This window comes from Coregonus clupeaformis, chromosome 36, assembly GCF_020615455.1.
Source record: "Coregonus clupeaformis isolate EN_2021a chromosome 36, ASM2061545v1, whole genome shotgun sequence".
Classification (NCBI taxonomy): Eukaryota; Metazoa; Chordata; class Actinopteri; order Salmoniformes; family Salmonidae; genus Coregonus; species Coregonus clupeaformis.
Genome location: NC_059227.1, coordinates 10,778,460 through 10,794,561, shown reverse-complemented (window position 1 = coordinate 10,794,561; position 16,102 = coordinate 10,778,460). Strand labels below are relative to the sequence as shown.

The window sequence follows — 16,102 nt, the reverse complement described above, 5'->3', positions numbered from 1 at the left end:
GATGATCAATAATTGTTATTAAATCACCCTTTTACACTCATTTAAGTTACTATCAAAATAAATTGGTCCACACTTTTATTAGATACAATCTGTACACAGAAATTGTGCAGCGACTTATCAAAAGGCATTCTTACATTCAGAGCAACAGCAAGTCAATATACAAATATGTTTATATAAAATGAAAAACACTTCTCTTCTCTTTGTATGTTAGGTCAGTGTAGCTATAAGAAAACCAAAAACGAATTTGAATTAAAATGGATGCCTTGATACTGCTCATTGAAACAGGGAAATGTTATTCTCAGTGAAACTGAAAAATCAGTGAAATCTCTCTCAGTTCCTCTACCTCCTCGGGAGTCTTCTCTTTCATGGAAGCAAGTCCTTTTCTCAGATATTGTTCAGTTAGTCATATTTGCACATATTATTATTCGTTTTTATTTAACCCGTGCGTGTTGTTTGGTAGGTCGGTTGCCGTCATAGTCAAATAGGATAAGTTATTAGGTAATGTTATTAGTGAATGTCTATGGCTTGATTTGTGTACCCCTCCGACCTCCCTTCGTGAGGGCCTGCCCCTCCAGTCGACCTGTCTGACCTGACAAGGTGAGGGGTGGAGTTCAAAGGTCACAGCAGGTCACAGGTTAGTGTCGGTAAACATGGTGTGTTCCTTCCGCACCGTGCTGAAGCCTTTAATAGTGTCGACAAACTCCTCGTCCTCCATAAACTGGTGGATGATGAAGGGAGGGAGAGAAAGGAGGAGTTAATAATAAATAAACATGGAAGAAACGTCCTCTAAGCAGGCCCTAGATTTCAGTGTGTCTCACCATCCCGCTGTCGTGGCCTTGAATGTGAGAGTCCCACACTTCCTCCTCCCCCGTCAGCGACTTCCTGTCCATCATCTGGCTCACGCTGCGACGCAGGGAATTCTGGGAGTGAGCAGAGCCATGAATAGCGGAGACGTGGAGGCTGGACACATTAAGGATTCCCAGCTCGCCCTCCGGAGGAGCGTCGCCACCTGCCCAAAACTTACTGTCCTCCACTCCCTTGGGGCACAGATAGGAGACAAGGGGGCAAGTTACCGTTGTCCAAAATTGATGTGTATGTGTCAGTGGGAGAATTTCAATTGCACACTCCTCGTGTCCTCTCCTCAACCCATTGGAGGAGAAGATCAGAGGAGAGGAACCTCTGGCTTTCTCATCCAATGGGTTTTGAGAAGGAGGAGCGAGGACGCGGGGAGTGTCTGCCCGGTCTCTAACCTCCAGGTGCATGGTGAACCCTTTGAGTGTGACACTGTTGGAGGAGCTTGTTGTGTTGGGCACCGTGTCAAACTGAGAGAGCAGAGAGAATGTGTTACAGAGGGAGACATTTGACATATATCTCATGTTTTCCACTGAGAGTCAGAATAAACCCCATCTGAGATGAAATATTCCACCATGTTGTATGAAAACTCATCTGAATAAAGTGCATTTCTACATGCTATGAAAGTGAATGCATCATTTAAGTTGAATGACCATCCCTTTCATAGAATGTTCCCACATACCCAGTTGGGCCGTCTCACCAGGTAGGAGTCACTGGGGGGATACACGGCCATGGGGCTCCTCTTCTGCATGGGCAAGGCCACCAGAGGGGGGCGCTCTCGAGTAAAGGGGGGTCTTTTCAGGGCCTTGTGCAGGATGATCCCCAGAACGATAGCTAGAAGCACCAGGGCTACCCCTGTCATCAGCACGATGAACCACAGCTCGCTGTAGAAAAGAGACCCGTTCCCCTTACCCCCCTCCGCCCGCTCCCCACCGGGAGGAGTGGGCTCCACCTGATCTAGAGGGGGAGAGGGGCAGGGAAGAGGAAGGGAGGTAACACAAGTGTACAACAGTTGGCCTGTTTAATTGGGAATAATATCCAACTTGCTGTCTGATTCTTCAATCCTAAAGACGTCATGCACCCGCCACTATCACGTCTGGGACAAACCATACTTATCGTTCCTATGTAGCTGATTCTGTCTGTGTACTAATGGTCTCTCTATCAGTAAATGCCTTACTCTGAGTTCTATGGCCTACAGCTCAAGGTAATGGGCCCAAGTCAACACTCTCTTTCTTAGAAAGGTGATCACACAGTGAGAGAGAGAGGAGATAACCAGGTAACTGGAGAAGCACTTGTTGGCATGGCCTACTTTCTATCCCTCTCTGATCGCACTCCTTAAGCAGTCATCCAACCATCTCTTACTGACCCACTGCTGTGACATTTCTGTTCTTTGTTTGTTAATTCCCTGAACCAGAGCATTTGTGGTGTATACACAGTGCAACATGTTTGTTTGACACATACACCACACTTTCTATGCACAATGACTAGAGCTTTCTTAACTCTTGGTAGCATCAAACCCACATATTTGTACAACTCCATTTCATCAGATATATGTTAGTTTAGAAAATCACATCTACTGTAGACATAGAGAAGGCACCAGATGAAGACAATGACAGTTGACAGCAAAACAGGAAAAGCAAGACTAGGGGTATGACAGGGAAAGAGAATGAGAGCAGGTTGACTGGCCAGTCCAGAGCCTCACCAGTGCTGGTGTCCGTGGTGTAGTGTGTGGCGGGGGCGTAGACACCCCCTCTCTGTGAGGTGCATGTGATCAGGGGGGCAAGGACTGACCGGCGGTAAGGGATCACACCTGTTGCCCCATCAATATTTCACACCGCCGTTTACCTTGGCTGATACACACTCTGCAACACCCCACAAATGAGAGCGAACGTCTTCGGAAGGTTCGAAAAATCTAAGTACCCTGCTTCCCTGCAGTGTGGTCTAGTGGTGTGGTCAGGATGCCGTCAGTGAGAAAGAGAGGCAAAACGAAAGCAATAGAGAGATGGAACTTCTAAGTGCTGTTAAGGTGTCCTCCTCACCCCAGAGATCTCCCATCAACCCCTGCTTCCCCCCAGCAGCGTCATGGCAACAGCCAGGTGTCAGGTATCAGCTTACCTTGGGAGGCAAGGTGAAGGCCAGTCAGAGTACCATGCCTCTCTAATACACACATTTAACAGTAACTGCCTAGTTCCACCTCACTGGAAAAACAGCAGTAGTAGTAGTAGTAAGTGTCTTTATGATTTGCAGGAGTTGGCATGTTCTGGTGAAGGTCACTTTCACTTTGAAAGTCACTCTCAAAATGTCAACCCTGATGTGTATGGATTTCGAGCTGTGTTCCAAAATGAGAACTAGAGGAGTGGTAGTATTACATGCATTACACAACAGATCCAAGTCAAAGGGACATGAATGCAGTGTCGTCTGTACAGAATTACTTTGCCACATGGTGGCGCTAAGTAACAACTCAATATTACTTAATGGCCTGCTACTGTGCAATACCTGCTCTGAGTCCTCTAGTATTGTATGTTCCATCATGTCATGTGGAAGATTGTGCAACACATTGCCTTTTAAGCTAAATGAAAAGAAGCCTACTAAAACTAGTGCACTATACTATACATGAGTGTGTAAGAGATAAAGCTACCCTATGAATATATTTTGAGAAAACAAAACACTTATGTAGATGCATATGAAAGCCTAAAAAGCATTGTTTGCTGTTTGAAAAGACTGAGACATCACTGTACAGGTGTTATGTTCTACTGACTTCCTTCTGGTGGTTTGGTTATTGCTGGATCGTGGTCTGACTATAGCGGGGAAAGGCCCTTATATTAAACCACAGCTCGTCTGATGTATTTAGATGGGAGGGAACGCCGCTCATCCTTATAATACTCTAATCAGCATTCATACCTCGCCGGGATGATTAGGGACAATGGCTTTTTATTGTGGAAGTGATCTCATTGCAGAGTGGCAGAATCAGCCTTTTACAACCCATCTCCTCCAGACCCCATCCATCACTGGGTGTCTGGGAGACCGAGTCGGCGGACACACACTAACTCACTTAGAGAGAGTGACACATAGGGATGTCAATCACAAGGTAACTCACTTAGGGTAGGTGATATATTGGGACCTCACTCGCCATCACTAACTCACTTAGAGGCAGCCGATGTGGCGTAAAATGCGTTGTCTGCCCAACTTCCATCATGCCCCATTTCATCTTGAATGACTGGTAAATAAACTGATGGATGATTTTTGGGGAGATGTCGGCTACACTCGTTCATTCATCCATCCATCTTGAGTATGCTCTGTGCAATTAGTCTCAAGACTGACACTATGACCCAGCGCCGCACTCTCCTCTCCTGGGGCCTCATTTATCAACCGCGCGTACATTTCTTACAAAATTCTGGCGTACATGGAGATTCTATGATTTGCGTGCTGAAAAAAATATTGGGATTTATCAAACTGTCGCACTCAACATATAGGGGAGAGTGGTGTAAGTTGAGCCATTTTTTACATTTAGCATCACTCGTCAATATAGTATTATTTCTAACAAAGATATCTACATATACAGTATTTCAGGATGCTGTGTATCCCTGGAAATAATCAGATTTCATGTAAACATTACAGTTTTGAAAACATAGCTTTGTCCCAAAAAAGTGGTCTCTTGATACAACTTACCCCGGGACGCCGACACATTTCTGTACTGAATGAAATATTACCACTACCTTTTTAAAACCATGTATATATTTATTTACCAAACACAATCGCTTTTTGTATTTTAATCATTTGAAGCATCTTTAAGCACAGGCTTAACACCTAACAAACACTGCACTGCACAGGCCCTGTTGTTACCTCATATCCCCGCGATAATGCCTTGCATTATGCCTGGGAAGAAAACACTTCAATTTGCTCAACTTGCCATTGAATCAACCATTGGCCCAACTTACCCCATGGCAAACATTTAGACTATATTAGCCCACACAGCTACAAGGATGTAGCCTGACGACTCAAACTAAATTATTCCGCTGCTCTGTCGTTCGCTACATACTTTAAGAAACTAACGTCAAAGGGCGGGGCGAAGCGTTTGACATGAGCAAGGAGTAGCCAGGATGCACTTCATGCTAGGTTTAGGACCTCATATTGAAGCTGACAGAGACCCAACTGATCTTACAATGATCTACATTGGTTTAGATACAAGCATCATGAAACCTCTATCACTTGGATGGGCAATTGGCAGCCCGCAGGCCGCATGACCCCCTTTTGTAGGCCCGCCGATCAATTTCCCACCAAAAAAACAGTCGTGTCTCAACTTGCTGTTCAGAGTTAGAATAGTAGAATACAAAATTTGAAATTTGATTGCGCATCAGCAGTTTTTCTCTTGTTATGTCAGTCACTAACCAGGTTTCCATCCAACCTTTTTATGCGAGTAAAGTACGTCGGATAAAAAATGTAATGACAGGCCTAATGGATGCAGAAAAATGTTCTGTAAACTTTCCAAATGTCGACAAAACAAAATACGCTAGACAAGGTGGGATTTTATTGTGTCGGTAAAATTAATTATGCGAGAAATGTCGGTGGAAACATTTTTTATGCTGCAAATATTGATATAATAACCATCATTATCAAAGTAAACGGAGTCACGCGATGACATGTTGTGTGATCCTCCCACTAGGACTCGTCAGGAAAGCATGCAGTTTATTAGGCTACAAATTAGAATTGCAGCAAACTTGCTTTAAAACTGCAACATTTTCTCTACGACCCATGGCAAAATGTGTAGAATTGCAGGACATTTACTCTAAAACGTACATTTTTTTTCTCTCCATTGTCAAGAGGGGGTCCACTAAAATGGTTTGCTCTTAGGGCCCACAAAACATGTGACTGCATAGATGGGTATGGATGTGGGTGGAAGACCCACGAGCCACTGGGGGCCCCTCGTGATGATTTCAGATTTTTTGTGGCCCCCACCCCCATCAAAGTTGCCCATCCCTGCTCTAACACAAAAAATTAATTTGACTTGGTGAAAATCCGTTTTTTGGACCTAACTTCCTTACCACTTTGTTTCTATCTCCTGCCTTGGTATAGAGCCCCACAGTGGAGGTGTCATAATACCCATAAAACAAAGCGGTCAAACAGGGAAATGCTTCCAATCGTTTTTCCACCATTCATTTTTCCCATAGGGGATTTTAGAAACACATAAAATAAGGGCTGTGTTTCGTGTAGGCTTACCCTGGCGTGACGTTTTGATAACCATGTAAATCTCTCTCGGACAAGGTGACTTTTATTATACTGTGGTACTCTATAGGCTCTGATATTAAACAGGCTATGATGTCCCGCTCCTATCGCACAGCAATACTGTAGCCTACCCATATGTTTGCAATACAGTTGATCAACCACTAGAAGTTGTGCGTAGGCCTATGCATGATCTGAGATTTGGGTGGAGATACGCACACTTTCCCGTCAAGTTCAACATTTATAAATACCAACTTTGCTGGAAAACTGGCGCATTCAAGGTTTAGTCTTTTTTGTGCCCACACACCTTTGATAAATGAGGCCCCTGTCCTCTTCTCTCCTGTCCTCTCCTGTCCTCCCCTCTTGTCCCCTCTCCTCTCGAAAATGGTTTTTCTTAAGTTTTGTTATAATTAAGAGAGTAGCCTACTTGACAGATACAATGCACAATTCTGTCATCACAATGTCTGAATCCTATTTGTACATTGAAAAAATATATAAAAGCAACATGTAAAGTGTTGGTCCCATGTTTCATGAGCTGAAATAAAAGATCCCAGAATCTTTCCATATGCACAAAAAGCTTATTTCTCTAAAATGTTGTGCACAAATTTGTTACATCCCTGTTAGTGAGCATTTCTCCTTTGCCAAGATAATCCATCCACCTGACAGGTGTGGCATATCAAGAAGCTGATTAAACAGCATGATTATTACACAGGTGCACCTTGTGCTGGGGGCAATAAAAGGCCACTCTAAAATGTGCAGTTTTGTCACACAACACAATGCCACAAATATCTCAAGTTTTGAGGGCACGTGCAATTTGCATGCTGACTGCAGGAATGTCCATCAGAGCTGTTGCCAGATAATTGAATGTTAATTTCTCTACCATAAGCCTCCTCCATCGTCGTTTTAGAGAATTTGGCAGTACGTCCAACCGGCCTCACGACTGCAGACCATGCGAGCGGTTTGCTGATGTCAACGTTGTGAACAGACTGCCCCATGGTGGCGGTAGGCTTATGGTATGGGCAGGCATAAGCTACGGACAATGAACACAATTGCATTTTATCGATGGCAATGCACAGAGCTACCGTGATGAGATCCTGAGGCCCATTGTCGTGCCATTCATCCGCCGCCATCACCACGTTTCAGCATGAGGATCTGTAGCATATTCCTGGAATCTGAAAATGTCCCAGTTCTTCCATGGCCTGCATACTCACCAGACATGTCACCTGTTGAGCATGTTTGGGATGCTCTGGATCGACGTGTATGATGAGCGGGACAACATTCCACAGGCCACAATCAACAGCCTGATCAACTCTATGTGAAGGAGATGTGTCACGCTGCATGAGGCAAATGGTGGTCACACCAGATACTGACTGGTTTTCTGATCCACGCCACTACCTTTTTTCAAGGTATCTGTGACCAACAGATGCATATCTGTATTCCCAGTCATGTGAAATCCATAGATTAGGGCCTAATGAATGTATTTCAATTGACTGATTTCCTTTTAAGAATTTTAACTTTGAAATTAATAATGAGCGCCAACTGCATTTGTGTAATAACCAGTAATGATATATTGATATTGAAAGCCATGCAGCTGTAGCAAATGCTTCCCATATTGACTCTGAACACAATCATTGAGCATGTAATGCAATAGAAAGGTTTGCTCCAGTCATCTCTACTCTGAAAAACATACAACATTTATGATTGTAATTCTCCAATTACTTTTTTTCTGTAATGAACGCCTACACTCATCCTTTTGAGTGTTGATTTGTAATTAATTTAGTTACATTGTGGTTATCAAAAGCATTAAAGCGTTAAAGCATACTGAGAACGTTTTTACTAGGAATTCAATTAGTTTTCCTTTGATGGAACTATGGTGTCATAGAGTTACTTACAACTCAGTCCTAGCATTACAGATAGGCTTCTATCAACAGAGCCACATTTCCATTATTATAAAAATCAAATAAATCTCCATCATGTAGCAGCTATACCCCTCTAACCCATCTTCTAAATCAGGTTGATATTTCAAGGATTATTTTCTTATTTGTGTCTAGTTTCCCTGTTAGGTTTGTGCTGTAAGACACAGTCTGTGATTGTCTCTGCCTCATAAAGGCAGTAATCCTGTCAGGCTATCTCAACCTTTGACTGAGAGGAAGTCAGGTGCTTGCGTTCATTAGCTTCCTCAATAACCTTGACAATCTGTTCCCAGCGGCGCTTTTAGACTTCATTAAAACAATGTTGTTAATTATGGATCCACTCTTATGAGACTGTCCCCCTTTCAGCCCCTACACTTCCTTCTCATCTGTCCAATAGACACACTTCAAGCCAACATTTATGGCCACCTTGGGAAACGAGGCGCCTGTCATAGACAATGGTTCAAAGTGACAGCGGTCTGTTATCTGACACAAGTTACTGCGGCAGCATGTGGGTGTCCATCATTTATTCTAACGTCCGACAGAGTGCCTCCATCCTTCACTACTCCACCTCTCTTCCTCACTGATCTTCTCTTGATTCATGTCTACCCCTCTCCATTGCTTCGCTATATCCCTCTTCTCTCTCTCCTTTCATTCCCCCTCTCTTTATCAATGAGGATGTCTCCCTTTCTGCCTTCCCTTTTCCCAAAAGTCTGACTGGGACATATGGTTGTGTCATAAACCTATAACAGTTAGAGAGATGAAGACGCTTTCTGGAACTGGAAGCATCTTTATTGCCCTAGAATCCTCCTGAGAATGGTAGTAGTAGTGTACATCTCATCTGAACATGGGTTACAACTCAGTTTGCGCTGGACTTTATATACAGAATACATACATTTACATCCCCTCCACACAGTATTGCTGGATCACACTTTATGATATACTTTGTCACAAAAATATACAGATTATTTCGCACAGATAGAGCAAATAAAGTACTTCTGAGATAATTCCATGACAGTTGTCAGTAATGTACAGTGAGTTAAAAGCTGTTTTCACATTCCTACCGATTTGGTTTCCATTCATTTGAACATTTCTGATTTTCCAAGATTTCTACTTTCTGAAACAGAAACACACAGAGACACGTTTGAAATACCACCACCAGATCTTCCTCATAAGAAAGAGAAGAGGTGATTTGCACAATTTATAATCAAAAAATGCATTGTGTTCAATGTCATCAAGTACTGTACATCACGTTATTATATTGCCGTAGATGCTATGGTATAGTACAGGTATCAGTGCCAGGTATGAGTGAAGTAGTGAAGCTAGTACAAAATGTTTAATTTACTTATTAAAACAAAATTACTTCATCTTTAGAAAATGATCTGTATTTATTCCTTTATTATTCTTCGTTAATGCCACACTGGTAAATAAAAAACAAAAATAATCAAGCCAACAATAAATACATTTTAGGGCTCTATTCAATCAGATCTGCTTTAGCTGACATCTGCATAGCGGCTGTTTTGATGGTGTTGGAGGTGGAAATCCACAAGTGGCTCCCGGCATTATACCTAAATCCGACATTGCCATTGGCTGCACAGAGTCACATTATCAGAAAACCCATGCAGCCTTGTTTACAAGTTCAACACCTCGATTAGGATGATATAAATCCTCATTATTTAGTTGAATGATTTTTCAATTTGATCTTATTTCTTTCTATATAGCTTACTACACGTTTTCGTTCTGAACTTCTAACGCTAGTGGGTTTGACTTCGTGACAATGATCGGAAGAGCAGCTGCTCACCGATTTGACGGCTCCAATGCAGTTCCACCTCTGACACCGCCAAAACCTCCGCTATGCGGGTGTCTGCTATCACGGTTAATGCTTGATCTGATTGAATCTAGGCCTTTTTTCAATTTCTCCCCTCACCTTCATAATCATTGAGTTAAATGTACTTAATGTATTTAAATGAAATCAAGTTCCTTAACTTATGCTAGGTGAGTGCCTTACAGGACACCATACATTATTGTGACCGCTTGCTGCATCCTTTGACTGTGTGTCACACCGTTCTTTGGCAAGCCTGTCCACAGTTAGTTTTATATAAAAAAGAAAAGTTATTAAAGCACTACAATGCAAGATGAACAGGCTTAGAGCTGGTTTCACACAAATAATAATCCTAGAGGATCTTCAAGTTTTGGGTGTCTTTCTTCATTTCACTAGAACTGTTTAGGTTTATATCAATAACTGCCATCAAAATCCCTCATAAGGCAGCTATCCCTGTCACTAAGGTGATGTCAGTCCTTCCTCCTCTCCTCTCCTCCTGAGTTTGTAATGGCGAGCAGGGTTTATTAGCCTTGTCAAACTCACAACAGTCCCAGAATGACATAAAGAAGGATCGGACAACAATGACTTAATAGAAGAGCAACTGGAACTTCACAGAGGAGCCATTTTGGCTCCGTTCAGGTCCACTCATTGCTGTTCACTCTGTTCTTCCAGCACAGTACCACTTCCTGCATTAATCTTGACCTATCACTACCCTATCCTTCCTCTATGTGATCCTAGTCCCACGTGGCTGGTCAGGCCCTGGCCTCCAGCAGTTCCAGGAACAGTTTGTGCATGGGCACACGGCCGTCCTGCTTGATGCTGCAGAAGTGCTGCACAGCCCTGGCGGCCGTCTGCCGGAGCAGGGGCAGGGTCATAATGAGCTTGCCTGCCCGCCGAGGGTCCTCCGTGTGCTGAGCACTCTCGTAATCCTGCAGGGCCCCATGGAGCACATCCTGGAGCCTCTGGACTGCATCTACGTCCTCTATCTGCATGGAGTCTGTGGAGAAGGGGAGAGACAGATGGAAAGGAAGGAACATGGATAGGGCAGAGGAAGGAAGATATTGAGAGATGATGTTGGCATATATGCAGAGATTGAACGCTAGCAAAGCCAAATAGTCATTGGAAAATGCATGCCTAACTCAACCTCAATTACACCAACACAGTGAAGTTTCATACCTGAGTTAGCCAGTGAGATGGCCTTGAGGACAACAAACTCCTCCTTTTCAATCCTCATGGCTTTGTATTTCTTCACCAGCTGCAGTATGGTGTTGTTTAGGTCCAGTACACCTGCCAGTTTGGACTGCTCCTCATCCATGATGTAGTCCTTAGCATACACCAGTTTATCCTCCAAGGCCAGCGAGCGAAACACCACACGCAGGATCAGAATCTCCATCCATCCGCTCTGCAGTAGACTCATCTGGTCTGCCAGCGAGAGCGAGGGGAAACCTGGAGAAAGAGGGATGGAGGAGAAAAGGGAGAGATGGAGAGTTTATAGCAAGGTCTAATTAGGGAGGGGAAGGACCATTTTAAAGACATATCTTCATCGAAAAGATACAAACGAAAAGTACACCAAGGTTTCAAAAACATTGGCATTCGAAAATATAATTGTGATGGTTTTAGTCAGAATGGCTGGACCCGTTGGAATTATTAGACCAATGTCAACTGAAGGGTCATTGGATGAGGGGTCAGTTGAGGTAGAGGGGCAGAGGCAGGGGTGTGAAGTAGTTTAATAGTGAAAGCCCATAAGTTGTCAATCCAATAAAGACACCCCCTTTGACAAACAGATACACACCCATGTGAGCATGATTAGATCCACACAATCTGTAGTCTCCTCGCACACACACACACAGCATAATTAAAAACCAGAGGATTCGTTTTACAGAAGGAAAGGAGAAGGGCTTTTTTTTTTTTACACCATCAGTGATTCTTATCAGGGTCCGGGTGCTTTTATAATCGCCATGTGGATGCCTGTGGCTCCCGCTCCTCTCTTTTCTCTCCCAGATTGATTGGAATGAGAGGGAGTAGCATTGTGTGAGTCTGTGTGTATGTCGTTGTCTTTGAGGACACCTCTATATGGACACACACAAGGGGACACATAAAGGAGCATCAGAGACATCCTCTGTCCCGCAGAGACAAGACAAAGTCGGCAGAGACAAAGAGGTCCTCTTACTTAACCCAGAGCAGTTAGTCCATGAGATGTCGTTCTCAACGCTGTAGTAAGGGTTAGGGTATGAGAAGAGCTTGGGACAATGATATGCGTACAGGCTTCAATTTGAGGTTATCTGGGCATGAAGGGTTCAGCTGAGCCCCTACAGACACACACACTAACTTCACAGACAATTTACGGCAGCCTAAAAAAGGCCAAAGTGTGGTGTGAGAGAGGGTCTTAAGCTCATCTTCTCCCAGCCTAGCCCTCAGACAGAATCAACGTCAGTCTCCATGACAGGACCAGGCAGAGGAGGGGACGGGGGACAGGCTGCTGAGTGGCCAAGCTGGACTCACCTCCCCCTGGGCAGTAGCAGATAGCCTGGGCCCCTCTGCCAGGACATTGGTTCCCAGCCATGTGCCGTAGCCTGCCACTCAAACAGAGTTGATGTGACACCACCATTACGGTGCTACCAGGGGTCTAGAGCTGAGACTACTTTCTCTCTGTCCTTCCTCACTCTGTCCTTATCTACTGTATCTCTCCCCCTCTCACAACATCTCGCTGACTCTCTCGATCTCTCTCTCTTGCCCTCTCGCTCATTCCCTACCGCCCTCCCACTCTCTCTCTCAGTTTCTCTCTCTCTCCATCATGCCCTCAAGTGGGTCCCTGGTGTGTCTGTGTCGGTGGTTGTTTCTCATGGCTGCGCCACTCCTCCAGAGAGACAAATGCTCCACTGGCAAAGGGCTACAAATACACACATCCATGTGACTGATTATGTTAGACTCCCACTCTGACAGTAAACACTGGTGACAAGCAGAGAAGAAGAGTTCCAAGGCAGCCAGGAGGGGAACGCTTTGTTGCTCTTCATCCTTTCTTTGAGAACGAAGAAAGTGCTGAACAGGAAAGTCTCAGACACGCACGCATGCGAACGCACACACACACACACACACCTGCTTAGGCAGCTTGTTGGGTAAGCATTACTGGACAAGCATCAACAAAAACACAGGTGTTTCCCTGGTGATGTTTTGGGTGTGAACAGGACATTAACTGCTGATAGAGCCAAAATACTTTCATCTGAGTGAGAGAGAGAAAAAGCTTGGGGAAAGAGAAAGAGAGTGAAGGAAGAGATACTGGATATATGTGATTGAATTCAGGATCGGGGGCGTTTGACGCCATTTCCTACTTCACAGTAGGGATGTTAATTATATGCATATACATACACACACTACCAGTCAAAAGTTTGGACACACCTACTCATTCAAGGGTTTTTCTTTATTTTCACTATTTTTTACATTGTATAATAATAGTGAAGACATCAAAACTATAAAATAACACATATGGAATCATGTAGTAAACAAAAAAGTGTTAAGCAAATCAAAATATATTTGAGATTTGAGATTCTTCAAAATAGCCACCATTTGCCTTGATGACAGCTTTGCACACTCTTGGCATTCTCTCAACCAGCTTCACCTGGAATGCTTTTCCAACAGTCTTGAAGGAGTTCCTACATATGCTGAGCACTTGTTGGCTGCTATTCCTTCATTCTGCGGTCCAACTCATCCCAAACCATCTCAATTGGGTTGAGGTCAGGGGATTGTGGAGGCCAAGTCATCTGATGCAGCACTCTATCACTCTCCTTCTTGGTAAAATAGCCCCTACACAGCCTGGAGGTGTGTTGGGTCATTGTCCTGTTGAAAAACAAATGATAGTCCCACTAAGCCCAAACCAGATGGGATGGCGTATCGCTGTAGAATGCTGTGGTAGCCATGCTGGTTAAGTGTGCCTTGAATTCTAAATAAATCACAGACAGTGTCACCAGCAAAGCACCCCCACACCATAACACCTCCTCCTCCATGCTTTACGGTGGGAAATACACATGCAGAGATCATCCGTTCACCCACACCGCGTCTCACAAAGACACAGCGGTTGGAACCAAAAATCTCAAATTTGGACTCCAGGCCAAAGGACACATTTCCACCGGTCTAATGTTCTTTGCTCATGTTTCTTGGCCCAAGCAGGTCTCTTATTCTTATTGGTGTCCTTTAGTAGTGGTTTCTTTGCAGCAATTCGACCATGAAGGCCTGATTCACACAGTCCCCTCTGAACTGTTGAGATGTGTCTGTGACTTGAACTCTGTGAAGCATTTATTTGGGCTACAATTTCTGAGGCTGGTAACTCTAATAAACATATCCTCTGCAGCAGAGGTAACTCTGGGTCTTCCATTCCTGTGGTGGTCCTCACGAGAGCCAGTTTCATCACAGCGCTTGATGTTTTCGCGACTGCACTTGAAGAAACTTTTCAAAGTTCTTGAAATGTTCTGGATTGACTGACCTTCAAGTCTTAAAGTAATGATGGACTGTCGTTTCTCTTCACTTATATGAGCTGTTCTTGCCATAATATGGACTTGGTCATTTACCAAATAGGGCGATCTTCTGTATACCCCCCTTTCATACTTCAACTATTTGCACATTGTTACAACATCGTACATAGCCAATAATGTAACATTTGAAATGTCTATATTGTTTTAAAACTTTTGTATATTTACCTTGTTTATTTCCCTTTTTGTTTATTGTCTATTCCACTTGCTTTGGCAATGTAAACACACGTTTCCCATGCCAAGAAAGCCCTTTGAATTGAATTGATTTGAGAGACAGAGAGAGAAACTAGGGGGCTGTCACAAGCTCAACCATGTATCCACAACAGAGTGGAATGCAAACTCAACGGAGGGGCTGAAGATAGATGGCCTCTTTCCTCTTTATCTCCACCATCAGTGTGTGTCCGATGATCCATATGTGTTGTCACTACACAACTAAACCATAGATTGATCTTAATAGGCTTAAACAGCTTCTCTTGCTTCCAACGCTTCCATCCAGCAGAGCACTAATCTAGAAGTTCAGCTTCGCTTGCTTCCAACGCTTCCATCCAGGAGAGCACTAATCTAGAAGTTCTTCCTAAACACTTCTCTTAGCAGCGGGAAATATCCTTTGGGACGAAGGGCAGAAACATTAAGGGGGTAATTCCGACCTGAGTTAAGCGGGCGTAAATGTAACTTAATTCTTATGCACTTTTCTCTCTCCACGTATTCTGACCTTGAATTTAAGCATGAGAATAGCATGATATTCACCCGCTATTCATTTGGGGTGGAGATTTAATAAATGAAGGTGTGGCGGAGGTTTGTCTACAGATGCGCCGTGTTCTGACCTTGACCTAATTCCCTAATAATTCCACCACCTTTACTCGCGAGGAAGCCATGAATAAGGTCTAGCGAATCTGCCGGTTCCAAGTGGAAAAAGCATCTATTTTATTTTTTCCGATATAATCTCCATGCACTGTAATTTATACATTTATAAGAGTTATCAATAAGAGCTAGGTAAATGAGTAATCCTTTTGGAGAACACATAGCAATTGTTTTATACAATTTTTCCTTATGATCCCTGGAGATGAATGTGAAACCAGTCACTCCCGAGTGGCGCAGTGGTCTAAGGCACTGCATTGCAGTGCTAGCTGTGCCACTAGAGATCCTGGTTCGAATCCAGGCTCTGTCGTAGCCGGCCGTGACCGGGAGACCCATTGGGCGGCGCGCAATTGGCCCAGCGTCGTCCAGGGTAGGGGAGGGAATGGCCGGCAGGGATGTTGCTCAGTTGATAGAGCATGGTGTTTGCAATGTCAGGGTTGTGGGTTTGATTCCACAGGGTGTAAAAAATATATATATATATATATAATGTAAGTCGCTCTGGATAAGAGCGTCTGCTAAATGACTAAAATGTAAATGATATGGAAGCAAACTGAAAATCGTGATAACATTGCATGTTTTGCGGCCCTTTTTCCACAGTGTCGGGCCCTAAGAGTATTTAAGACTGCCACATTAAGGTTGTGAAGGAAACTCTTGCTAATACTTCCAGGTAGCACTAGACTCTGGCACATCCTTACCTTTGCTTAGCAGACCACAGACACACAGACACAGACACAACCACAACCACACACAGACACACACACACACACACACACACACACAGTTTTCTGTTTCTGGACTAAAGTCTTAATCCAACACAGGGGGCAATAATCTCCACTCTGAGCTGATAAGAGTCTTATTGAATATTATGTACTTTTTTATGCATGTGTGTGTGTGTGTGTGTGTTTGTGTGTGTGTGT

The 16,102-nt window shown here is 43.8% G+C and overlaps 1 protein-coding gene and 1 long non-coding RNA gene across 3 annotated transcripts in view; both read right to left on the bottom strand.

Annotated features, from left to right (window-relative positions):
* Positions 1-58: 58 nt before the first annotated feature.
* Positions 59-1,024, bottom strand: LOC121552966. The gene is made up of 2 exons (XR_005997344.1): positions 819-1,024; positions 59-718 (listed from the first exon to the last, which is right to left on the bottom strand). It is a non-coding gene; the product is annotated as an uncharacterized LOC121552966 (long non-coding RNA).
* Positions 1,025-8,756: 7,732 nt separating this feature from the next.
* Positions 8,757-16,102, bottom strand: part of LOC121552515 (estrogen-related receptor gamma-like) — a 32,117-nt gene continuing 24,771 nt past the window's right edge. For both annotated transcript variants that reach the window (XM_045211187.1, XM_045211188.1), the window contains 2 exons: positions 10,981-11,250; positions 8,757-10,801 (listed from right to left, as the gene is read on the bottom strand). In XM_045211187.1, the coding sequence (XP_045067122.1) occupies positions 10,557-10,801; positions 10,981-11,250 (515 nt within the window). In that variant the 3' untranslated portion in view covers positions 8,757-10,556. The remainder of the gene's footprint in view (positions 10,802-10,980; positions 11,251-16,102) is intronic.